The sequence below is a fragment of the Gymnoscopelus braueri genome (assembly GCF_963280865.1).
Source record: "Gymnoscopelus braueri genome assembly, chromosome: 7".
NCBI lineage: Eukaryota > Metazoa > Chordata > Actinopteri > Myctophiformes > Myctophidae > Gymnoscopelus > Gymnoscopelus braueri.
In genome coordinates, this window is record NC_137608.1 from 23,349,749 (window position 1) to 23,376,759 (window position 27,011).

A 27,011-nucleotide genomic window follows, 5' to 3' on the forward strand; every position below is an offset into this window, starting at 1 on the left:
CTGACAGAGCAGAGTTTGCAACATCAGTGGAAAATACTTTTCAGCAACCAGCCCTCGCTGTCCATCTGGTCTGTGTTACTCTATGTACTTCAATCTCTCAGATGGCAACATGCAGCGTTAATTTGGCTCTCGCTGCATACCACAACTAAAGCTCTGCACACATGGGCCCAGTCAGCCCTACCCCAAAACAGAACCAAACCAGTCCAGAGACACAGGAAGAATCCCACGGAGAGAGACAGAGAGACAGAGAGACAGAGAGACAGAGAGACAGAGAGACGGACATACAGATCATGTAAACCTGAGAGACACACCGTCAGGCAGACAAATAGACTTGGGGGTAGAGGCAAGAGGGCAGGTGGACAGACAGGTGGATGCTGTGTGAATCAAGCATTAAGAAGCTGGGTTTTATCTGTCACTCCTCATACGGGTACAAGAGGCAAATGCAATTTACGGTGCCACAACAACGACAATAGTAATGATAAAAATAAGAACAACTCAGATAAGATAAGAATAAAAAAGAAAAAATGAAGAAGCCTTCAGCAGTATCCACATCAGCATAGCATAATAAATGGCAGGCAGAAAAAAGGTATAATTATGTGCAATGACACATATAAATATGCAATAAGGCATGTCCATGTAGCCGTAAAAAACTAATAGCAGAGACACTTACACTATAGCAGCAAGTAGTCACAATAGTAGTCACATCAACATGACAAATGTATTTTACAGCACCTTACCGTATCTATATATTATATATCAGCCAATAACAACAGTTATTGCTACAGTTATTGTTACAGGTGGATGCTAATGTATTGTATTGTCACCATTCTAAAGCACTTGTTTTGTTGGATTTGGGTATTTGGTTCGCTGCAGGTGTGGGTTTACTGTAGCTGTGCAGATCTGCTTTATTCTGCTTTATTCCCGGAGCTATTTTGCATGAGCTGAGCTCTAACCAGAGCGAGTTCAGCTCAGCAATGCTTTTTTGGAACGTCTTCGGATGCCTACGTCCGCTAAATGCTGGGCTGAAGATGTAGATATTAGATAACAATTGATACACGCTTTTTGGCGTCCGGGTATGTATTTGTGGTTCTCGGTCGTGTGCACTCGATAGTCTCTAAAGGTATGAGTCACTATCAACATAGATGATGCCTACGACGTTTTGATAGTATCATTTTTCATCACTACTATCTTTGTATCGCACCCACAATCTGTTTTCTCTTTCCAGGGATTGACTAATGAAACTTAGAAATGGTGCCACAAATAAACTACCTCAGTCGCATAATGGATACAGATTTGTACGTGTGTATTAATGTGTTTAACATGGGTGTGAAACACATGTGTGGGATATAAGGAATGTTTTTGTCTCAACCAGACATTTATACATTACAAAATTAATTTAAAAAAGTTGTCCCCCTGCTGAACAGTAACAAACAGTGTTTTCATGTTGTAAATAACAAACAAAACTAAAAGCACTTTTCACCTTTTACATTTGCTATGTATTAATCACATTCTATTACATCAAAAATAAATCTTATTGCGATCACAGTCACAGTGATTCATTTACACGTTCGCACTCATTGTAATTTGTGCAGCTTAAAACTGTCTACTGAATACACTACAGATATACTGTAACCAACTGTACATTTGCATGTGATTTGCATGTAGTCCACACTGATAAACAGTAACATTACATAAACATGACATGTTGAACTTGAGTGACGTGTTGAATGTGACATCCTGTAAATTTCGGATGGATTTTGGTTTACCGTCAGTGTTTTTATCTTTCATCAAATCAAATCTTTGGTTTACATTTGGTTTGCATTCTGCAGTTGAGTCATTTGTGTCATTCGAGTCATTTATTTTATTTTCAAGTTTGTTATATTAGATGTTATTCATGAATCTGATTTAAATAAAGACAATATATATTGTGTTGTGTAAATAAAGGATATCCTGGGGGGGAAAATGACAGAATATGTTCCATTATATCAACATTTGGTCTAGTATTATTGTGAGAATACACATAATCACCCAGCACTACAAGGAAGTCTGATTTGAGCAATCATTATTCATGCATATCAATCATAATAGCAAAAGTATTGATACAGTAGTTATGAACCAAATGGACCCCTACAGGTCTGTAACTCTGAGAATGTACAAATGGAACCAAATGGACCCTGGCGGGTCCATTTGGTTCCATTCATACGCTCTCAGAGTTATTTTGAGAACCACTAGTCTAGCAGGCAAAGCCAACACCTACAGTACAGTAAGTGACTTCGACTGTCTTTGACTGAAGTGAGGTTTCGCTCTTCCTGCGGCTCCGTCTACTGAACGTGTCCAAAAACACCACGACGAAATTATCACACAATCGCCTAATAGCAATTCATTGAGATAATCCCGCGTATTTGTCATAATCCATGTTGAAAAATGTTCATACGTTTCCAAATATTTTCCCCAAAATATCTAGAAGCTCAAAATGTAGATATAGGCTATTTAAAAAAATTTTTTTAAAGTATAACATTATTAAATATATCATGTCATTTCTTTACATATTTAAGTTATTTGTACATTTTTGTTAACAAAGCCTAAAAGTCTACCAGAAATGTAATTAGTATTTCACATGTTCCAATGTAAAATGTCATGATTGTGACTGCCCTGGCGCAGAGAAGTGCGACTGCAGAGCAAAGGAGCCCCAGGTTAACATGAAGGCACACGGGGCCTGGCAGCTTATTGCTCCAACAAATAACGCTTCAGCTCTTCTGGTTTGCTGCTGTTCAAATATTCGTTCATAGAAAGATGGGGGGGAAGGGGGGGGGGGTGCATCGTTTGAACGCAGTGTAGAAAAGTTGCTTCTCTCACACCTTTAAAAATATCTGAGTGCAGGAGTGTTGCTGCGTTTGTGTGTGTGTGTGTGTGTGTGTGTGTGTGTGTGTGTGTGTGTGTGTGTGTGTGTGTGTGTGTGTGTGTGTGTGTGTGGTGTTTGTGAGTGTAAGTATGACACAGAAAATCTAGAGAAACATCTAAAGGAAGTAAGGTGGTTAGAGTCATGTGGACAAGATGTTTGTGTCAGATCTCTCTCTCTCTCTCTCTCTCTCTCTCTCTCTCTCTCTCTCTCTCTCTCTCGTGGAATTTCACTGCAGAAAGGCGTTGTAATGCTCCCTCTATGTGTGTGTGTGTGTGTGTGTGTGTGTGTCTGTGTGTGTTGTTCAGTGAGTATGCGTGCATACTGTACATGATGTGTTGCATACTGTATGTTCTTGCATAAGGGCGCACATGTACTGTAGCACGTGTTTACCTATTTTCCTGTCATCTTCCTCTGCGTGCGCCAACATCATATCTGTGTGTTGTGGCTTGCCCGTTTGCTTTTGCGCACACACACACGCGTGCGTGTGTGTGTGTGAGGAACCACACTGTTAGTGCACCTGACCTGGCTGAGTTGCCTGTGGAAAGCCCCTGAGGGAAAGCTGTGCCACATCCTTACGCCTGATTTACACCGAATAGCCGATCTACAAGCTCACAACGTCGTATCGCGACTTTGTTGTGAGCTTATAGATTAGCTATTTTAACAGCGTGACCCCGTCGTAACGCGCCGCATGATGAAGTATAAAGCGAGCGTTACCTCGACAGTTTCGCTTCTGTCCCCATGCTCGCTGTATTGTATATCACCTCTCATATATCCAACTGTGTCAGTGATCCACCTCTGCACACGCTTTTGTCCTCATTTCCATTACTAAGTAATTATTTAAGTGGAACCAATTGACTCAGAGTTAAATGAGCACTGAAGATGTTGATCCCCGCCAGGCCGAGAAAGCCGGGAGGCAAAGATGTATCTGTCCGTGTGTCTGAGTACTGAGTCTCGGAAACCCGCTGCACCGATTGGTGTGAAACGTTGCATGCATAACTCCCAGTAGGACTTTTTCAAATCTCATGGTGGCACCTATAACTCTTGAACCGTGGATCGCAACAATCAAAACATTGTTCTGCTGAATTCCTTGGAACTACCTGTTTTAGGCCTCACCCATTTCCTCCGAGATTTGTCACCGTCTTCTTCTTCTTCAACTCCTACTGCTGTCCAAAACTCACACAAATCCGGCACATCGTCCGGAGTCATGTGATTAACCTGTGTCAGTGAGATTCGTCATATTCCATTCTGATTGGCAATGATTTGGCTTACAAAGTGTGCGGGGAGGGTCCCGTTTTCACAAAACATCCGTCCAATCTATCCCAAATGTGAAGCACACATTGAGGGGCCTCTAAACGACGCAGAGCCAACGGTGATTTCATTTCCACCCATGTTGATACTAAGTGAATACTATGTGGATACTAAGTGAATACTATGTTGGCTCAGAGGAGCACTCTTTTTCTAGTATTGTGTGTGCAGTGTTAATCACAGGAAGGATCACACTGGAGTATTACAGTGAATCATCTCCAGTTGATTTCATGCCCTCAATGCATCTCTTGGCCACATCAATGGTCATCTGTATTAGTTCCTTATTGAAAGCACATTGGCCCATTAGTCAGTCTTAGTCAATCTCCAGCGCTTTTTTCCCCCTCACATTCTTGGATCTGTGTGTGTGGGTGCGTGTGTGCGTGTGTGCGTGCGTGCGTGTGTGTTTGCATTGCGTTGCACACGCAAACACATCTGCCCTGCTTGCCTGTACTTTACTCTACTCAACTGTGCTTCCTTTTGAGTCAGACCTCACGTCCCCACTCCCCCCACCAGGCCTTTAAGTCCTGAACCTGGTTCCCATTACAGGACCAAACACATCTAACATTTCGCTGTTGTAGGGCAGAAACCATCTCCATATTTTAACTTTTTTTTTTCTTTCCCGTAAATTAACACCCTACTTCATCATACTACAGCGTCACACAAAAGCATCAATCATAGCAGATCCACTAGCTCGAAACGTGGCTGGAAACGCGGCTGGAAGCGCGGCGTGAAGCGATCGTTTTGAGCTTGTCGATCTGCTACTTTTCCTGTTTTGGAATTTGAATCTTGAAAAGTAACGGTAGTTTCCACCCGACAGCGACGATTAATATTATTATCTATCTCTCAGTCTACCCAAAAAAAAAAAAAAAACACTTTTTTTCTTCTTCTTTTTTTTGCAGTTGGCTGATTTGTCAGTATGGAGTAGCGTTTCTCGCTATGCAAAAAAAAGTGCTTATTTTTTATGCTGCGCTGCAGATATTGTGAGTTAACTCCAGCTCTGGAACGTCTCACTTGGCTTTGAAGCATGAGAAACACTTACCGTAGTCGTGTGACTGTGTCGCTACACCAAATATAGCTGATCTACAAGCTGTAGCGAGATGGTAGATTGGCTATTTTTTGCGCACGACGCTGTCGTCGCAGCATAAATCGGGGCATAACTCGAAATGTGGAAAGTGTTATCATGGTTTGATCATCTTTCCTATAAATCGGGTTCTGTATAATTTCTTGTAAACTGCTGCACCTTGAAGGCTGTTAGTGGGACAATGGCACTGGGCAGGGACAGACAGAGAGAGGAAGGGCAGGGCAAGAAGAAAGGATTTAACCCTTCTGGCAAAGGTTGCTTTATTATTTCATCCATAACAGATTACAGAAGGTTCTGCTTTTCATCTCTGTTTAACTGTGTTTATAACTAGGTGCTTGAGTGACAGTTATTAATGAGTTCTGGCACCGCAAATTGGTCAGAACTCAGACATGAATGACCAAGGGCAAGGCGTGTGTGGGTGAAAGGTTGTGTTGCACACAAAAGACCTTGATTGCCATTTGTACTTGTCTTTTACACGTATGCATAGTTAGTGGCTACAGATACACACGCCCATAACTGACCCACAGACTTACATACACACCCATAACTGACACACACTGTAGCCTTACATGTGCGGATGAGTTGTGCGTATGTGTACGCGCGCACACACACACACACACACACACACACACACTCACACTCACACTCACACTCACACTCACACACAAGCACAGATGAATGCACTGCATGCCTTCGCACTAAAAACAGACGTATATGCATTTCTCCATTTCTCAGGAGGGTTATCTCATAGTTTCAGTGGTTTTTGTGATCATTTCGGTTGTACTTTCAGTGTTGGTGATATATGCACACACACGTGCGCGCACATATTCTGCAAACTGTGAAGAAAAGATATTTATGTAGGCCTAGATATTGATATCTTTATATTTCTCAGAGTTTCTGAGTTAGCTGGACACACAACATTCTGACATTTATCTCCCGACCATAAATAAGAGAAATGTAGTCTGTGTGTTCTCATGCAGTGTCCTGGGTTGAAGGACTATTTTGTGACTTATGACTTTTTGTTTAAAGCATGCAATATTGTGACCTTGGAGCTGGAAGAAGTGCACAATGAGTCAGTCATCATTTGCCAAAGAGCAACATAATTGGGCTGTATTCTGTGAAGAAGGAGCTTATGTAGGCTATATTCAATAACATGCAGATGTACTGCATTGACGTTCGTAAACAAACCGAAAGCGGCCATGCACGTACAGTACATCTACAGTACGGGCCTGTCACCTTTCAGTCTGGCTTGCTCTGCTTTGTACGGCAACCACGTGAAGTCATTACTGGGAATTTAATTTAGTTCAGTTTCTGCGTATGTTGCTGCTCTTTCTTAATATTGGGCCCCACTATCAGTGTTTCGGAGAAGTTTTGCAAGGAGGGGCAGCGCTGACACATTTAATCATTACAGCAGACTAGGTCTCTGAATGCCTGCCGACAGGTTTCTTAGAACGCTCTCATCACTCTCAGTCTCTCGGTAATGCTGCAAGTTCTCAGTGTGAGTGTGTGTGCCTCCCACATCCTTGATCAATGTCACGTAGCAACAGAGCAGATTTTGATGGTGATCAGTCCCAATTATCTGTGAGGCGTTGGTTTTACATCTAGTCTGATATCAGGAGGGGTTGTCTGCACTAAATCTTTTTTTTTTCCCTCTGTGGAGACACGCTTTATTTTTTCTCTTGCAAAGCCAGACTCATTTTGCGGTATTCTGAGCAAGCTGATGTAACAAAACTTACCATGGTCTAGTAAGTCTTCAGAGATAAGCTGAAGCCTAACATTTCATATTAGCCAACCTTATATTGCTGAATAGGCAAACAAATGTCTAGCCATGACCTTTGAGTATCGATATATTTTTCAAACCATTTTAAAATGTCGTTGAACCACCATGGGGTCCTGGTTTTGGGTGGTTTTCATTTGAAAAAGCAGACTACTCTTCACACAGTACTGTGCTCTACTTTTGCAAGTCAGAGGAGGTCTCTAGACTCTCGTTAATCTAAGACTCTAAGACAGGGCAACTCAACTTAAGATGGCTCAGGGGCCACTCAGCAAAATACCAAAAGTCCAAGGGCCGCAAGCTAAAAATTTCGGTCCTATTCTGGATTTTTTTATTTTGTAACACACTACACATTGTTATTGCTATAAGAAAATGTACATTTTGAAATCATATTCTTTTCACTATACCTGTTTATTTTGTGTGTATGTCCAGTGGCATCAGTTCAGCAAAAGCTAAGGTATGGCAAGGTTAGTGTTGGCAACTCCGGCTTGGGCAATATACCGGTAATATCGTATATCGCGATATCAGAGCCTGCTTACAGGAAGGTAAACAAAACATGATGGCGGGGAGAGAAACAAGTCCTAGTAAATTGGTGTCTAAAAAAAGTACTGGAAATTCTTCTGTTTGGCAGCATTTCGGTTTCCAGCCGAATGAAAAAGGAGAACCAGATAATCCCGATGTGGCTGTGTGCAAACTTTGCATGAGAGATGTCAAAGCGAAAGGAGGAAATACGAGCAATTTGCAATGTCACCTGGAGAAGAATCATGTCCGTGAATTTAACAGGCTCCCGAAGGTCCAAGCAACATCCGTTCCTAGTGCTTTTGCTAAAGTGAAAAAATACAACCGGGATAGTCAGCGGTGGAAAACATGCACCCGTGCTGTGACCAGGTACCTGGTCAAAGAGATGGTGCCTTTATACACAGTGGAGAAACAGTCATTCAATGATCTACTAACAACACTTGATCCCCAGTACGAACTGCCTGGACGTAAACACTTTTCAAAAACTGCAATTCCGGAATTGTACAAAGAAGTAAAATGTGAGGTTGAAGAGCTGTTGGCGGGACTAGACAGCTATGCATTAACAACTGATATGTGGTCTGCCAGAAATATGGCGCCGTACATGTCTTTGACCGTCCACGCAATTACAAGTGAGTGGAAACTCGAGTCCCGATGTCTCCAGACCAGCTACCTACCAGAAAACCATACGGCGGAGAATCTCGCAAATGCACTCAGAGAGGCACTGGAGAATTGGCAGCTTGATGAAGGAAAACTTTCTGCCATAACTACAGACAATGGTGCAAACATCAAGGCCGCCATCACGGATCATCTACATTGGCCATGGATAAATTGCTTCGGTCACAACCTAAATTTAGCTGTTACCAACACAGTGGCAGAGCAGAAAGGGCCAGTATTGGATAGACTGGCCAACGTACGTAGCATCACCGCTGCCTTTTCACACAGCTGGAACCGTAGGAGAGAACTTTACAAGCAACAGCAGGAACGGGGGGCTAAAAAGACACAAGATCTAAAAACGGTAATAGGCTAAAAATATATATATATATATATCCCCCAAAAGTCTAATAATCTGTTAAATTGATTACACTATTCCATGTGTAAGTCGCTTTGGATAAAAGCGTCTGTTAAATGACTGTAATGTAATGTACATGTAATATTTCCTATTCGGCCGTGATGACTAACTAGGCTATAAGTAATTTAAAATGTATTTTTATTTATTATTTACAGGACTGCGCCACGCGCTGGGGTTCTAAACTTGTTATGATCGAGCGCTTTCTGAAGCACGCCGAGTCGATCATACACGTCCTGGCAGCTGACAGAAGAACCCAGCTGAAACTCAACTGGTCAGACGTTGACGTCCTAACGGCTGTTTACAAGGCACTGAAACCAGTCGGAGACTTCACTGATATTTTATCAGCCGAAGAATACGTGACCAGCTCTGCTCTCCTTCCCATGCTCCGGTTATGCAGAGATGATGTGCTCAAAATAAAAGAAGGTGATCTCCCGTTAACAACGACCATAAAGCAGGGAATCCTGGCCAAACTGGAGGCCAAATATGGCTTAAACGTGCGGGACTTTACCCGCAAATGCACATTCCTTGATCCTCGGTATCGCGGGGGTTATGAGAGCAGTGACGCCGCTTTGGAGGACACAAAGCTGCTGTTGAAGACAGAGATGGTGAGTCTGGAGAGGCAAGCAGAAGAGAAGAAGCGGAGAGAAGAAGATGGAGGAGCAGCTGCAACTGGCACAACAACTGTAGGGCAAGACCCAGGTGAGGAAGCTGGAGGCGAGGCAGGAGGCGAAGTTCCACAGCCCCCCCCAAAAAAGACAAAAATGACTTTGGGCAGTCTCCTTCAGAAGGTAACGGGTGCAGACCGCACACTTGGCACCGTGGAGGAGCGAGCAGCTGAGGAGTTGACCAAATATGGTCATGAGGATGTGGTCAACGGAGACGATGATCCGCTAATGTGGTGGAAAGATTACGGACAGCGTCATTTTCCACTGATGTCGAGGGTGGCCCGAAGGTATTTGTGTGCGTGCGCTACGAGTGTGGCATCCGAACGTGTTCAGCACGGCAGGGAATATTGTTACCCCATCGCGTTCTCTGCTCAAGCCAGAAATGGTAAATATGCTCGTTTTTCTGGCGACAAACCTTAAACGCAAGAAGTAGGAAAAGCCTCAGCTCAGTCCCCCCGTTATTTTAAGATGAGCGGCCTTTTGTGTTTTTATTTGGCCTATTTAAGTTTTTATAATTATTAGCCAAAGTGAGTAAAGTGTCCCTGCAACTGTATTTTTGTTTATTCTATTTTGTCATTTTGTTAAATGTAGGCTGGAGAAGAGCCTGTTGCAGGCAGCCTACTAAAGCTCAGCTCAGCTTCTTATTTTATTTTAAGTAGCCTGGCTAAGTGGCAGAATTTCGTTATTTTGGTAACGTGAGACATGACGTCTAGGGCTAGGCTGAATGAAGATAATGTTGCGACATTAATATGGGCAAGGATATTTTTTTTAATTATTGCACTGCACTGCCACTGACAACTGTATTTTATATTGTTGTATTTATTATTTTGCTAAACAGAGATAGCAGTTTGTTTTGTTGTCATGCTCTTCTTGCACTAAGGCTACAGTATAAGTTACTGTATTTACTATTTGCACTCTAAGCCTAAGGTCATTTAATTCATTGTTTAATGTTTACAAGAGGATGTCTACTTTAGTTTAATACCCACACAGTATTTTGCACTCAGGATTTATGCACTGTTTTTGAATTGAGGTTCCATGTGTACTGTAGACTAATAAATGTTGTTACCTTGTTGTTTCATTATTTTAAAAAGGTTTATAAAAATGTTTATATCGCATCGCATTCATGCGGACAATAGTGTGCTGTGGCTCTTATAATGGCCGCTGCTGCCATCTAGCGGCGGATAAGAAATATAGCATTCAGATCATGGGGAAATACAGACTTTTTTTTTTGGTCGGTAATACCGAAAATCGCGGTAAAATGTAAATCAAAATACCGGTTTTGAAAAATCTATCGCCCAAGCCCCAGAGATTGAAATAAGGGACACCCATCCCGGGCGCGCGGCCGAAAAAAAGTTGGGGGTCAAACCCCCCAAAAACCCCGAAATGCATAGAAAACTATATGCATTATACCTGTAACAATTGACGCACCTGTATGTCTGTTTGTTTGTTTTTTGAAAAAAAATGAAGCAACCCATATATTTGAACGGAAATGTATGTTTTTATCCTGTGCTTAAATTATATTTTTTTGGTTTGACCATGAGGGGCCGCAGAGACGCTGCGTTGGCCGCGGGTTGAGTAGCGCTGCTCTAAGACAACACACGTGGCCATGTGGACACTAGCATTGAGATGCAGTGAAACACTTTCCGACCTGTTAGCTTGTTGATCTTTGAGAGAATTCTTTAGGCGACAAAAGGAGGACGTGCTGCAGTCCGGATGTGTTATGGGGACCAACAATGATAGATGTATATCACCTTTAAGTTGTGTCACAACAGCCCCATCAGCATCAGTATCAGCAGTACATAATCTCAAAGAAAATACGTCTAGAAAGAGCGCATATCTCCGCCAGGCAAGGTTGCCTACCTGCCTACCTGAAAATGGTAAATGGTGGAACATCTAGTTAGGTGGAAATGGACATGGTAGGCAGATATAAGGAGTTGCGTCATGCCCTGTCTACAAATGCATGGATGGCAGCATCCTGGAAGAAGGAGTGGGAGTCGCCTGGGCCTACACGTTGTCACCGCTACATCTGGGAGAAGGAGAAGATCAGCCACGCCGGCAGTGGACCCTGCTGAACCGACTGCGTACTTGGGTTGCCTGCTTCAAAACATCTATGAAGAAGTGGGGCCTGGCCGGCAGCGCAGCATGTGAGTGCGGGGAGCTTCAACAGACTGCCGACCACATAATCACCACCTGTCCCCTGTATACGTTGTAGACCACCATTGGAGGCTGGCCTCTTTGATGTGGGACCTGAGACGAGGGCGTGGCTGCACGACATTGAGCTGGACGTCTGATGATGGTACGCGAAAGAAGAAGATGAAGAAGAATAGCTTGGCTCCAGACCATAGACCCCGCCCAAGGCTAGAAGAAGAAGTCATGCTCGAAGTGATCCAGGGAAAAGACAGACAGTACACATTACAGTACACACAGACGGGGTGAAAACGTAATCTCCGTCACCACCGGCCTTCAGTCTGGCGAAGATATTGATGACTAATTATGATAACAGTAACTGAATATTTTAGGAAAATGTTGATGACACCCACGCACCCACGACAACATGCACTGATTGGATTTAAATATATGAAGCATAATTGAAGGTGGAAAAAAGGAAATGTGTGACTGAACGTCCGGCAGTGCTTAATGTAAAAGCTTGTGTGCCTTGTCAGGAGAACTGCCTCTCCCAGCAGCAGCACTAACTGTGTGTTTGGTGTGCCGGTGCACACGTCTCTGAGTGTCTTTTTAAGGATGTTCCTGTGTGTGCGCCCACACACACACACACACACACACACACACACACACACACACACACACACACACACACACACACACACACACACACTACATATCACACTCACACCACACTCATACACACACCCCGGATAGCGTTGGCCACGGTGACCCTCTGAGGGACAGTGGAATGTTGAGTGTCAGTCAGTTGCCATGGAGATGGCCTTGAGAAAGGGACCCTGGGAAGAACGTTGGGGACTCCAAACATCCTGTGTGTGTGTGTGTGTGTGTGTGTGTGTGTGTGTGTGTGTGTGTGTGTGTGTGTGTGTGTGTGTGAGCACATGCGTTGTTGTGTTGAAGAAAGACACTGTATATGTGGGTGGTTGAGACTCCATGGATGCATCCGTTGCTGTTTATTTCTGTTTGTTTGTGAACAACTTCCATAAAGTGTTTATGCCAGCTGGCGTGTGGAGACCTTTGTGAATTGTGTAGCAGCATATCAACTCGACTTTTGTCCATCTAGTGTTGTGGGCCAGATAACAATGTTGAGGTCCCACCTCACCTTACAGGGGAATTCAGCCTTTTTGGGCTCTCAAAACATCTTAAAACACCTCAAAATCACACGAAACGTACAACAGTTCTTTAAAATGCTATTCTGATGTTGGTGTTCTCACTTAGATTTTGCCATTTTGGTCGATTGCGCCAAAATCCATAAGTAAGTCCCATATGCAGGCGGAGGAGGGGGGGGGGGGGGTGCAGCACAATGGACCTACAGTACCTACATTACGAAATATAAGTGAGCACATCAGAATAACATTTTGATGAAGAGTTGTACCTTTTGTGGGAGTTTGGCGTCAGACTTCAATAACAATCATGAATAGGTCGACTATCTCAATAACGGAAGAATATATAAAAAAAAATGTTTTGAGGAATAAAATCCTTTCAACATTCCATATAATGTCAAAAACCTTTAACATTTCAGGCTTTCCAGTATAGTGCACAGTAAAGACTAATTAATACTCTACCATGTCTTGCGCAAGATAACAATCCATCATGTGTGTGTGTGTGTGTGTGTGTGTGTGTGTGTGTGTGTGTGTGTGTGTGTGTGTGTGTGTGTGTGTGTGTGTGTGTGTGTGTGTGTGTGTGTGTGTGTGTGTGTGTGTGTGTGTGTGTGTGTGTGTGTTGAAAGCTGAAACTGAGTAGTGAAAGCTTGACTCAGACTGAAAGGCTAAATAGTGAAAAGCAAAATGATATTGCAGATTCATAATATTATACTGTAGATTGAAGCAGACTATCCTTTTTATAGTGCCGATTTAGTTTTACAGTGTTGTTCAGCATTTTGTATACTTCTAGAACAAGTCTACATTGTTGGTCAGAACTTAGATGGGTTGTTGTTTTTAAGAACAAACAGGATCTCTTTTTTTGTTTCTCCACTGATTTGCTCCACTGACTTTCAATTGGAGACTACAGACCACCAAGTCTAAACTTACAACGTCGTTTTGTGGGTTATGATATATCCTCATCCTAGATGTACAATGTGTTGGGACTGTAGGGCTGGGCAAAATATCACTATTATATCGATATCGTGATATGACACTAGATATCTTTTGTGATTTTGCATATCATAATATTGTGATATGGCATAAGTGTTGTCTTTGCCTGGTTTTAATCACATAAGCGCTATTTTATACTCTAGCGATGCGACCCATTGTGAGCTTGTAGAGCCAATCATTCCGAAATAAAGCCAGCCATGGGGTTTATTGTGACAATAATGACTGGCTCAGTGTACATTATCCCTTACATAGGGGAGTGGTAAATAAATTAATGACATCAACGACTGTGACACTATCCTGTATATCATGCACACTGGCTCTGTTGTCTCTCTGTCTCTGTCTGAATGTCAGTGTGTTTGTGTGGGCCAAAAGTTGGTACGAGGCGGTGGCTGGTAGAGAGAAGTCAGATTAGCAGAGTTTTTTGTTTATTTTAACAGGAATGGGGTGAATGCCTAGCTTAGTGTCCCGAAGCAGCTCTGCTTTTTAACGTCTATTCAGACACAGATGCACGTGCCTACTCATACACATACCACAGAAAAACATTGGTATCAAGAAACATTAATAATCACACACCATTGCCTAACACTAGTTTAACCCATTAAGACCGGGAACACATCTGTGTCATTTTAGATTTCTTTGGCTATTCAAAAATAGCAGATATACAAGCTCGCGCTACAAGCTTGTAGATCTGCTATTTTTTTTAATGTGTGCAAATCTTTGAACATATTTATTTTTAAAGCTACCATTTGTTAACTCAAATCTTTGCTTCTGGGGGGTCCCTGGAACAACATATTTTGAGATGGGGGTCCGCGGCCAAATACATATCATTTTGGGGGTTCTTGACATGAAAAAGTTGTTAACGCCTAACAGTTTAAAAAAGAAAAACTGTTAGGATTTAGAAGACATTTTGTAGAATCGGCCTCAGGTCTTAATGGGTTAATAAAAACATTTACAGGTCTAGGACTATTTATTTATTCATTCATTTGATGCTCAAAGATGGGATACAGGGGGCACAAAGAGAAAAAGCACCATTTTCTTTTGCGTGTGCAAGTGTGTGTGTGTGCTGCACATGTGAGCGGGATGGAGTTTTAGTGAGTATTTACAGAATGGAGTACAAGGCAGTTTCACAGACATATGGCCTGTCATGTTGTTGCTCAAGCAGTCAGACATCTGTTGCTTGTTTTTTTTTTTTTTTTCCCACACAGACGCGTACCACACATATGGTTCCTCCAAAACGCTTCTTAGTCAGAAACTCATTCAGTCGCTCATAACGAATTCCTCTCAATGAGTCAGATACCTCTCATATCCTCAGCGATGAGCCTGGCGTGCCCCGGCGGGGTAGTGTGCACATAGCCGCACTCACTGCCCCTCTCTCTCTTTCTCTCTCTCTCTCTCTCTCTCTCTCTCTCTCTCTCTCTCTCTCCCTTATGTAAGACAATCCTAAAATGATCTTAAAGGGTGGTCTGGCATGTTGAGCCACTTGACTATGACTCACGGTATACTTGACATTACTGCCAACCATTTCCCAAAGCATACCATGGGGTTGTTTGATTTTCAAGGAAGCCATTGGGTTCCTTTCATTTCTGCATGGTATGAAAAATCAACTTGCCGAGACTTGGAACTTATCATTGCATTTTAATGTGCAGATTGATTTGACACATCTAATGTAGCAGAAAATACTGCAGACCCTGGGGAAAAGATAGACATTTTAATGTCAATGACTTTATAACCGAACATGCCGTGAAGTTTGCCCAGTGTTTACTCAATTCATTGGTTGAGTGTGGTGATGTTTTAATAACTCTGTAACTCTGAAAATGTAAACGTATGCTAAATCGAAAAATAAAGCCGTTAATGGAAAAACTATCTATGTTTATGTAAGATATAATGGCCAAAGCTGTGAATGAACAAAGACATGTATTGACGTCGGTGTGGTCCTTTAAAATAATTTTTATTGATGTGTCCTGAATCCTTACGATCCTATAAAAGATTTATCAGAATGCGCTCAAAAACATCTCGGAGCAACTCCAACTTTGCGGATGTGGCAACATCATGTCGTGTTAATTCCCCCTGTCGGTTTTTCATTCTTTTACAACTCTCCAAATGAGTCATGTTGCTCTCATCTCTGGCTCACTGAGCCTCTCATTAATATTATTAGGCATTGTGGTGACGGCAGAGGAACTGTACAGTTATGGAGTGCACTCATGAGATGGGCAAAGTCAGGAAATGGGGGGGTAATATATTCTTTTGATGCCTGTGTGTGTGTGTGTGTGTGTGTGTGTGTGTGTGTGTGTGTGTGTGTGCGCGCGTGCGCGTGCACGTGTCCGAGGCTTTTTGTAAATGTGTGTGCCCAGGATTAACACAGACATTCCTGGGACTCACACACTGTCACATAGACTCATACTCATCCGGCACACAAAGCTCCCTGGAATCCACCTCCCTGCTCTTTCTTCTGCTCTCCATCCCTCCCTGTCTCTCTCTCTCTTGTCTTCCACTGTCTCAGACGCTTCCTCTCGCTCCCTTTGCCCGCTTCCCGCTGCTCTATCCTGCTCTCTTCTTCCTGCTCCTCCTGCATGCAATATGTTGATCCTACCGTAACTTGTTGAGATGTACTAGACTGTGCAACAGTTAATCGAACAAACTAACACTGTTGTACAATTAAGTATAAAATAGGGCGTAAGTGGTTAATCAGACTAATTGATTTAGTCAATTATAAAAAAAATCGATTTGATTTCTTTTGCAACAATTTTTAAAAATAGAAATATTAAACCAAAAGAGAAAAAAAATGAAATTCTAAATTATTCGATGAATCAAAAAAGCAATTGATAGAATAATCGCTAAGATGATAATTGATACCCTTCAATTTTGCAATTCACTTCATGGCTATAGAAGCAGAGAGTGACTAGTAAGTCATGTCTATACAGTACATTCTCTGTGCTGGTGCTGTAGCTAGGGTGTGTTTCTAAATTATTTGGAAACTTTAGTTTTAACACCACAAAACATCTCACATTATTACAATTTGGGAATCACAGTAACTCTTAAAAGTTTGCAAATGTTGTCACTTAAAAATCAATTTAGTTGAGGATTCCTCAGCTGAGTTAATGATGGATGGTGGTGGCCTTGCCACAAACTACAAGGACGCACTTTGATATGATTAGTTTTCGAATGGTTATTCAGGAAGTACTGTTGTACACCACTGTACAACTTCTACATTATTAAATACATTTTTGGACCATTCAAAACTGTGTGTGGATATAATTTATTTTCTGCAGTAACCTTTTTTTTTAAATCCAGCATCTGTTGAGATTGTATTTGGATGTGCGTGCGTTTAATTGGACTGCATTATCAGGAAATACACTCTACCAAAACTTGAAGTGTAGTTTTAAGGGGTTCAAAGCCCAGGTGTGCCAAATAAGCGATCTGTTTCTTTCTTTCTCTCTTGTCCACTATGTCAGACATACACAGACGCACGCACGCACGCACGCACGCACGCACGCACGCACGCACGCACGCACGCACGCACGCACGCACGCACGCACGCACGCACGCACGCACACACAGACCGTAGTCATCAGCTCTCAATAAAAGTAGCTGACTGTCATTCTACTTACATTGTGTTCTGCCGTCAACATGGCTTCATTCCTCATATGACCTCTGACCCACCATACCAAGGCCCAGTGCACATGGCTGAGCAACCACCATGGGTGTGTGTGTGTGTGTGCGTGTGTGTGTGTGTGTGTGTGTGTGTGTGTGTGTGTGTGTGTGTGTGTGTGTGTGTGTGTGTGTGTGTGTCTTTGCACACATGCGTACCTGCGGACAGGTATTTTCCTGGACATACATCTAACATACCACGGTCTTTTTGCTGTGTTCGTATGCATCAGATGCAATGACTAGGAGAATGAGAGGCAAAGCGACAACGATCATCATGAGCCAGATTACGATGCACAACATTGTACATGGTATGAGCCAGCAGAATGACCTACATGTCTCGCTTAGCATTTTTCCCATTCAGCGCTGGTCCTCCCCCGGGGTCGCGCCCCGGGGGAAGCTTTGGTATCGCCAGTATAGAGCAATGGTTCCCAAATGTTTTCAGCTTGAGATCCTGGGGAGACAGCACTTTTTTTTAACTTAAAATTGTTTTTGGGGGGGAATTCGTATTTTTATTGTTTGTAGGAATGGTAAAAAAAAACAACAGCAGGATATTTACCCATAAAAACGGGTCCGCCGAGCATATAGACACACATATTATACAGTACACACATAGAGGTTTTTGCATTCAAGAGGCATATTTTAACAGTATGAATTTTACTGCGCACAGCCGCACACAATAACGTTGACATAACTTGACACACATTCACACACAGACAAGCCACCCCCGAGCAGTAGGAGACATTCAGGGCAGAGCTCAGCAGAGAAGCTAACAAGCCCGGGCGGACACACGTGGACACACACACACACACACACACACACACACACACACACACACACACACACACGCACACACACACACACACACACACACACACACACACACACACACACTGTCAGACGGGTGTGCAAAGATACTTGCACACACAGATGCATACAGTTTACTTCACACAGCCATGGGCACACATTCAGTCGCTTCTCAGGCTTGCGGTGGGCCATCTGGAGTCCCTCTCCTTTGAGTTTGGAGCTGTGGTCACTGGAGACATGGAGCGGGGGAGAAAAAAATAACCCACATCCACGTTTATTCATGTAAATGGCTAAATTAGGTCCAGTGGTCTCCCGTGGTCAGTACATCCACTGGTCGTAGTGAAGAAACAAGGGGACAATTCTAGGGCTGTAGCCATCGATCATTTTCTTAGAGAGTATTCTATCGATTACTCTTTCAATTATTGAATATTTGAGAAGCACTTAGAAATATATATCATTGTTTTTAATTCATTTTTAAATAAATGTAATGAAACATTTAATTGTATTGTCAGTCAAACGTTGCCTACATGTCTAAATGCATAAATCAAAACCACAATTTTTTTTTGCCCTTTTTGCATGACTATTTTCTAATTACTACACAAATTTAATGAAGTAGAATAAATACCTATTTTCTTTTCTTGAAGATCGTTGTTTTCTATTTATGTAGAACATGAACATTTTAAAGCACAATATGTCAAAACCTGTCTGACCTGGTTTAAGCGGCTTAACCACTTAAATCCTATGTAAGTTGTTGTTGTCAGTCTACAATCTCACAACGCATCGTGAACTTGTAGATCAGCTGTTTTCAGTTTGTCTATTTTCACCAAACGTTTGTACATTTTCACCAAGTCAATTTTTTGCCATGTGATTGTCTATTTTTTCCTATTATGACATACCCAGAATCAGTGGTGTAAAGTAACTAAGTACATTTACTCAAGTAATGTACTTTAGTAAAATTTGTATGTACTTTTACCAATTGTCTATACTTATTGTTTATTTCCAATAGCCTATACTTTTACTTCTACTCCACTACATCTCAGAGGCAAATATTGTACTTTTACTCCACTACAATTATTTGAAAACTTTAGTTACTAGTTACTTTGCATATACAAATTACTACATTATAAAACATACATTAACCACTTTAGCCCTATTAGGGGCTATTTAGCCCCTAATTTCATAACTCCATCCCGGGTCCGCCTGCACAGCTTAAAACGTGCGCGGATAGGCCTTGCGTTAGATCGTGTATTTTAATAGCTTTTTTTTTTTTGATCTGACGTTCATAGTGACAGAACACTATGCAAAAAAAAAAGACGAGATTTCAATCTCGCCTAGCGAGACTTCTGTTTTTATTTATTTTTTTGACAGTGTTCTGTTACTATGAACGTAAAAAAAAAAAGCTATTAAAATACACAATCTTTTTTCTATCATAACATCATAGAAAAGGTAAGAAAACCTTATATTAGTCCAAATTCTCCTTTAAGTAAAACATTTTAGTACTTTTTCCACCACTGGGTACATGCGGTAAAAAAACTAAACAAAAACAAAAGCATGAGAAAAGCCCAGACATGTAAGGATGTGGTGTGGAGGGTGTAGATAGCATGGGGGTGGGGGGTGTACAGTGTACAGAGGAACACACCTGTTGGACACAAAGACACTTAATGACACAGGATAGGATCTGCTCTCTCACCCGCTCTCTTTCATTCTTCCGTGTCTTTTTTATCTCTTCATTCATTCCTTTCTTTTCTCTTCCGGACAATGTTATGAGTCATGTTCGTCCCCCATCCCCCATCATGTTATTTCCGTTAGTTGTATTGTGTGTGTGCTTCTGTCCGAATGTTAATTTTAACTTGTGTGTGTGTGTGTGTGTGTGTGTGTGTGTGTGTGTGTGTGTGTGTGTGCGCGTGTGCGTGTGCGTGTGCGTGTGCATGTTGCAGGCCTCCAGTCCCAAACTGACAGCTCGGTGCTCTGACATCCAGGAGGTTCGACGCTGCAATCGTCTGGAAATGCCAGACAACATCAACACGTTTGTTTTAAAGGTACACACACACAAACACACACTATAATTGTTATTATCGTTGGCCACAATAATCGTGACATGAAATGTAAAAAAAAAACATTTACACCATTCATTGACAATATGAAAAAAGTTATTTAAAGGGATAGTTCACCCCCAAAATGACTCTTTTTCTATTGAAAAGTGAGTACCCCATGGAGATTTTTGTTTTGTTTTTGTCGCATTCCTAAACCAATAATTTTATGACCAGCAGCGGTTCCGGTAGGAGACTCAAAGAGTCTACTTTGTGTCTCCTACCGGAACTGCTGCTGTTCATCAAATTATTGGCTTAGGAATGCGACAAAAACAAAGAAATATCCATGAATTCAAGTCTCCATGGGGTGAGTTATCGATAGGAAATACGTTATTTTTTGGATGAACTACTCCTTTAACTCTGAGAGTGTAACAATTTACTCTTTGGATTATGCTCTGTACTGTGAGATCCACATTCAGAACTGAGATATTTCTCCTGCAACCAGCTGGTCCGTTTCAGTAGAAACAAACATGAAAAGAAAGCAGGCGCTGCATGTGAGCTAGCATACGCTAGCATTTTACTTTTATTGGTTCCACATTACACCACTGAATTGTTTACTACCATGAAACTTTGATGAACCCTCTATACTGAACCAGAGAGAGGAAGTTATAATGGTTTGCATTGCATTTCTATAGGGGAGGAGGAAATGCGTCCTAGATGATACATTATGCTATCATCCAGTATCGCTTGACTTGGTCTTCTTCTGAGAATTCTTTTTTTATAATGCAACCAACTTGTCTGTAGACTGTAATTCGGAACAAAGATCATAAGGTCGGGTGATATGGACAAATATATCACAATATATTTTTACCAAATACCTCAATATCGATATTGTGGGGATGACTATTGGTGCTTTCACAAAATATTTAAATTATGAGATTTAAAAAAAGAAAGAAGACAGGGCAGCACCATAGGAAGCACCATAGATGACTGGGAAGCACCATAGGAAGTACCATAGAAAACATGGACGCACCATAGAAGACAGGGAAACACCATAGAAGACAGGGAAGCACCTTAGGAAGCACCATAGAAGACAGGGAAGCACCATAGGAAGCACCATAGAAAACAGGGAAGCACCGTAGAACAGTCACGTAAGTTCAGATAATTACATCACTTTACTGTAATGCAGCCTTTAAAACCAGGAAAAGACAACACTTACTGTTTGCCATATCTTACGATATCCAAAATCCCAGACGATATCTAGACTAATATCACGATATCTATATAATATTGATAATGCCCAGCCGTTTACCGTGCTGTGAGCAGTCAATACAAGTTTACAGTCAAATATGTTGTTCCCCCCAGAAGCAAAGATTTGAGTTATAAATGTTCGCTTTAAAAAATATATATTCAAGATTCAGATTTGCACAAATCTTTAAAGATTTTTCTAAAATAGCAGATCTACAAGCTCATAGCGCGGCACTCTGCGCCACACTATGAGCTTGTATATCTGCTATTTTTGAATAGCCAAAGAAATCTAAAATGACACAGATGCTTTTCTCGATCTTAATGGGTTAAAATGTTGGACTGCAAACATACGAGACCTCAACCCCCCTTTGATCTCCACTCCACTCATTATTTTTAACTTACATGTAGGTGTGGCGGTTTAAGTGTGGGTTTAACTTGTATAACATGTTGTCAGTGTAAATAACCGTTTTGTCTTGATGCTAAGTTTCAAGATGTGCTATAGGACTATGGTAAGGTCAGGTTAGAACACTGTTATTTTGTGTATGCTAATGTTGAACGTGTCTTTGTTCCCCTGCAGGTTAATCACTATCCAGGTAGTCTAATATTTGAGACTGACAATGACCAGCAGGTTAGCTCCTGGACCACAGAGCTTAAAGAATGTATCAGCAACAGGTGGGACACGCACACACACACACACACACACACACACACACACACACACACGCACACGCACACGCACGCACACACACGCACACGCACGCGCACAAAACCTCAGAACCTCATGTGCTTGCAGACAGGTACATTTGTACATTCAAGCTTGCCTTGGGCCTGAAATTCTGAGCCCAGTCAATGTTCAAAATATCAATGACTAAATCCAAACCAGTTAATATAATAGTAATAATCAAATATAATAAAAAAAAACTTTTTGGGTTTTTTTTTTTGTAAGTCGAAACACGGCTAAAGCGCCAAATTGCTGGTGATTTTCATATGATTAATTATTTATCCGGATATTTTTCAGTTGTGGAAAAAGAAGCAAGAGATGCAGCTCCTAACACCACCCATTGGTGTTCAGGCAGACAAACACTGTAGACTACACATACATATAAAGTACACATACTATGAGCTTGTATATCTGCTATTTTTGAATAGCCAAAGTATAAAAGGTTAAAGTGGTTAAAATTATTTACCCCTGGGGGTCCCCGGACCCCCACTTTGAGAACCACCGATGTACAGTATGCCTGTGTTCCTGTTTATGAATTGTGTGCACATTTTGGACGGACTGGATGGTTTTCGCCATAATAACACAGGACATTTCTTCACCCGTAATCCACTGATCCAACTAGAAAGGTGTGCTCAGTGGAGCGCAAATCTTCCACCAGGCAGCACGCCGTCATAATAACACTAACACCGTCTGACACAGTAATGCCAAATTGCATCTCTCCCTCCCGCTGTCTCGCTGTGTCCAGTGCGCACGCACGCATGCGTGCACGTTATATTTGCGCTGCAGCGCTGGGTATGTTGTCACATTTAGTATGGTGGTGTTAATCAGACGTGGGCTTTAGCTGAACAGCATCTCTCCCGTGCGTGTGCACATGCGCGGGCGGGTCATAGGAGCACAGTCTTTGTGTGAGTGTGTGTGTGTCTGTGTGTGTGTGTGTGTGTGTGTGTGTGTGTTGTGTGTGTGTGTGTGTGTGTGTGTGTGTGTGTGTGTGTGTCTCTCTCTCTCCTCTTGTGTCTGTGTCCTATGCGTGTCATACTGTAGGTGCCCGCCTTTATGTGGAAGAGACGGACGTAGCGATCTTTACAAAGCTCACCAATGAGACCAACACTACGTCACCACAACAGTGTTGGTATAGAGAGAACACACGGGTGAAAACAATTACCTCATCTTTCAGCCTGGCAGAGATAAATTAGCAGATTTTATTTATGTTGACCAATAACTCATGGTGAACTTAATGTATTAATTTTTTTTATTCCAAAATGTTTGCCTAAATTGGCCAATTGGCCTAAACATAGGCCAATTGCCTATGTGATCCTGGGCGCTACTCTCCCTCTGCCAGCCTAGGGAGAGCCCAGAACTGAGCTCATGCCTCCTTCAATGCATGAGGAGCTAGCAAGCCGCTTCTTATCACCTGACAGGGGGGAGTTTCCCCAGTAGGACGTAGCGCGTGGAAGGAACACGTTATTCCAACCAGTTCCTTTCCCCTCCATCAGGCGCCCTGGCTGACCAGGGGAGGCAGTATAGAGGCCAGCATTTCTGCATGTTTTTGTGCGGGTACCTACCCTAGGGGACACGGGGAGAACACACAGAAAGGCCCTTACGCCAACCCCACCTAGGGTATGGGCACTGATGACATGGTGAACTTCATACCAGGAACGGTGTGCACATGTAAAAATTCTACTCCATACATTTCTGTGCGCAAAGTGCTCCATATTGAGGAAGAGAAAGCAGCATTGTCAGTGTTCAGACAATGTGTCTTCCTGTATTTCTTACATGGCACAAACAAACATATTTCAGCAGTCAGCAGCGTTTCATCATTAATCAATCCATCACTTCATAGGTACTCCAGACCTGTGAGAAAAATTGCATTTCAATTCAAAAGTCAACCTAAAGTAAATACTTAGTTGTTTTTTTGTGTTGAGAAGGCTATACAGTAAAACCCTCAGTGTTGATTTACCTCTGAGAGTGTAGAGTACCATTTCACTGTGAGAATTGCAATGTAACACAGCTCTGTTTACACATTATTGTCATTCCCTTTCAATTGTACATATAGTACAGTACATTATTTTGTTTTGATTGTATTGTTCCATTTAGCTTTGGCAATGTAAACGTATGTTTTCTCATGCCAATAAAGCCTCTTTGAATTGAATTGAAAATTGAGTGTAAAAATGGACCATTAAGGGTGCGCAGTCCATACGCTTCTTGTGAGCGCGAGGACCCAGGGTTTGAATCCGACCTCCATTGTGTCTCGCAAGTCTCGTCATAGTATATTTGGGTGCTATCGGGTGGATGTCCAAAACTGTTACTTTTCAGGAAATGGAAAGAATAACGTCTGTTCCAATGGGACCGATGTAGTTTTTATTTATTTAGTCACAAGCTCTTACTTTTCATTGGTTTAATGTTTTTTAAAACATACATACCAGTGGTGGAAAAAGTATTAATACTGCAATATAGAAATACTCTTAAAAGTAAAAGCCAGGAATTCAAAATCGACTTGAGTAATAGTACAAAAGTATTGGTATCAAAATGTATTTAAAGTACCAGAAGTAGAACGTGCTGATTATGCAGAATGTCCCATTTCACAACTTTTCAAAAATGTATAAAAATCTTTTGAAACTAGCAGATTTACAAGCTCACAATGCGTTTGCATCGCGACGCGTTGTGAGCTTGTAGATCGGCTATTTTCAAATGGCCGAAACGTATATGTAGGGCTGAAGTGGCTAATGTAGGTTTCGTAATGATAATGAAAGTCTACAAAGTAACCAGTAACTAAAGATTTCAAATAATTGTAGTGGAGTAAAAGTACAATATTTGCCTCTTGAGATGTAGTGGAGTAGAAATAAAAGTACAGAATTTTGAAATACTCCAGTAAAGTAGAAATACCTCAAAATTGTACTTAAGTACAGTATTTGAGTAAATATACTTAGTTACTTTACCCCACTGATACAGACACACGTAATCACTTTCACTTAAAAAGAATATCAAAAATAGCGAAAATAGGCGCTGTGAGCTGGTAGATCGGCTATTTCCACTACTTTTGAGCAGTTTTGACAGCAAATTCTGATTTAGTCTTAGTCTGAGTGCTGAGTGGTTAGTGAGCCCGCCTAGGGAGCCAGAGGCCCTGGTTGCCCCAGGTACGATTCCAGGCCACGCCAGCATATGTGTCGATTAAATGAAATTTGTCTCTGAGCAAGACTCTTAACCCCTAATTGCTCACAGGCCCTCATTGGAAACAAGCCCGCAAGGACTTTCATGAACGTCCTGTTAAAAGGAATTATCCTTATTATCCTTAAGACTTAACACGCTATTTCGTTTTAGTCTTCTGAAATTGTTTAGTCTTAGTCTAGTCTTAGTCGACTAAATATCAAAATCTTAGTATTTTAGTCTCAGTCTTAGTCAACAAAATTAACACTACTTTTGAGCCACACTCTTGTACGACAAAGTAGGGCATTAACCACGTGAACGCCGGCATCCATAATTCTGCAATGACAGCACTTGAATTTATTTCTGTAAAATGTTGACTAATGTTGATTGACACTGTTTAGTAACTGTGACATATGAGGAGGTGGTGGTGGTGGTGGTGGTGGTGGTGTGTGGGGGGTGGGGTTGGGTGGGGGGGGGGGGGGGGTTCCAGTGAGTACAGAGGAAACAGCAGGCTGAAGGAACACAAAGAGACCAAGCCTAGACAGGAAGTCAGTCCAGTAAAGACCTGAACTAAGCCTTACTGTTCTGCTATATCATACTCTCACTCCACCCAGTGTGTATGCAAACACAACACGTGTGCGCTCACACACGCACACACACACACACGCGCGCGCGCGCACGCTCGCACACACACACACACACACACACACACACACACACACACACACACACACACACACACACACACACACACACACACACACACACACACACACACACACACACACACACACACACACATATAAATACACAGAGAGAGCGTGAGGGTTAGAGAAGGAAGCCAGAACAAATCCTGCTGAAATGCTGACTTGAGTTCACAGAACTCTGAATAACAGGAAGACAAGCCTCCTTTCTCTTCACTGTGTGTGTGTGTGTGTGTGTGTGTGTGTGTGTGTGTGTGTGTGTGTGTGTGTGTGTGTGTGTGTGTGTGTGTGTGTGTGTGTGTGTGTGTGTGTGTGTGTGTGAGAGAGAGAGAGGGAGAGAGTTGAGAATACCCCCTCTGTAGCACTTCAAACGAACATCCTATTAACAAGCATTAACAGTTAATAAGATACGTATATGTCCTTATAAGATGCTTATTAACCTTATACTTGTTAATGAAAGCTATATTATTGTTTATCATTTATAATAGCATTGATAATACTATTAACAAGCATTAATTAACAGTTAATAAGTTACTTATAAGTCTTTATGGGATGCTTGTTAACTTTATTAATGCTACATAAGTCTTAATAATAGCATTGTAAACATGTCTATACATAGATTTTTTAAGCAGTTATAAGATAATTTTTAAGACAGTTTTTAAGTTACTTGATTCAGTATCTAGATATTTGATATTCATTTTATCAGACACACCTACTGTAACGGTGCATTTTGAGAGCGGGCGATTCAGGATAGTATTCTCCGGAAGTGCATTATTCGTCTATGAGAGCCGGCAACTACTGGCGATAGCTGGCGAAGAGGCAATAGTCGAAAAGTGGGCGGAGGGGCGATGTTGAAAACATGGATATTTTTAATCTTTTGGACGATGTCGTCCGGCGATAGCCAATCAAATTCATGTGTTGCTATGTTTACCTTCCACACGTACGGTATACGTACATACGGTAATCACAACCACAGGAATGCCCTCTGGGCGATTTTTATCACCCAGAGTCGCCTACTGTCTCCCGCTGTTAAAACTTACTGTTACTACAAACTCCATTTTAACCATGTTAGATTCCGGTTCTGGTGATTGATATTGTCCTTCTAATACGTGAGAGGGCC

The 27,011-nt window shown here is 41.9% G+C and overlaps 1 protein-coding gene across 1 annotated transcript in view; it reads left to right on the forward strand.

Moving 5' to 3' along the window:
* Nucleotides 1-27,011, forward strand: part of sh2b3 (SH2B adaptor protein 3) — an 83,844-nt gene that overhangs the window by 42,363 nt on the left and 14,470 nt on the right. The window contains exons 3-4 of the mRNA XM_080433961.1: nt 19,982-20,083; nt 21,900-21,994. Coding sequence (XP_080290087.1) covers nt 19,982-20,083; nt 21,900-21,994 — 197 coding nt within the window. The remainder of the gene's footprint in view (nt 1-19,981; nt 20,084-21,899; nt 21,995-27,011) is intronic.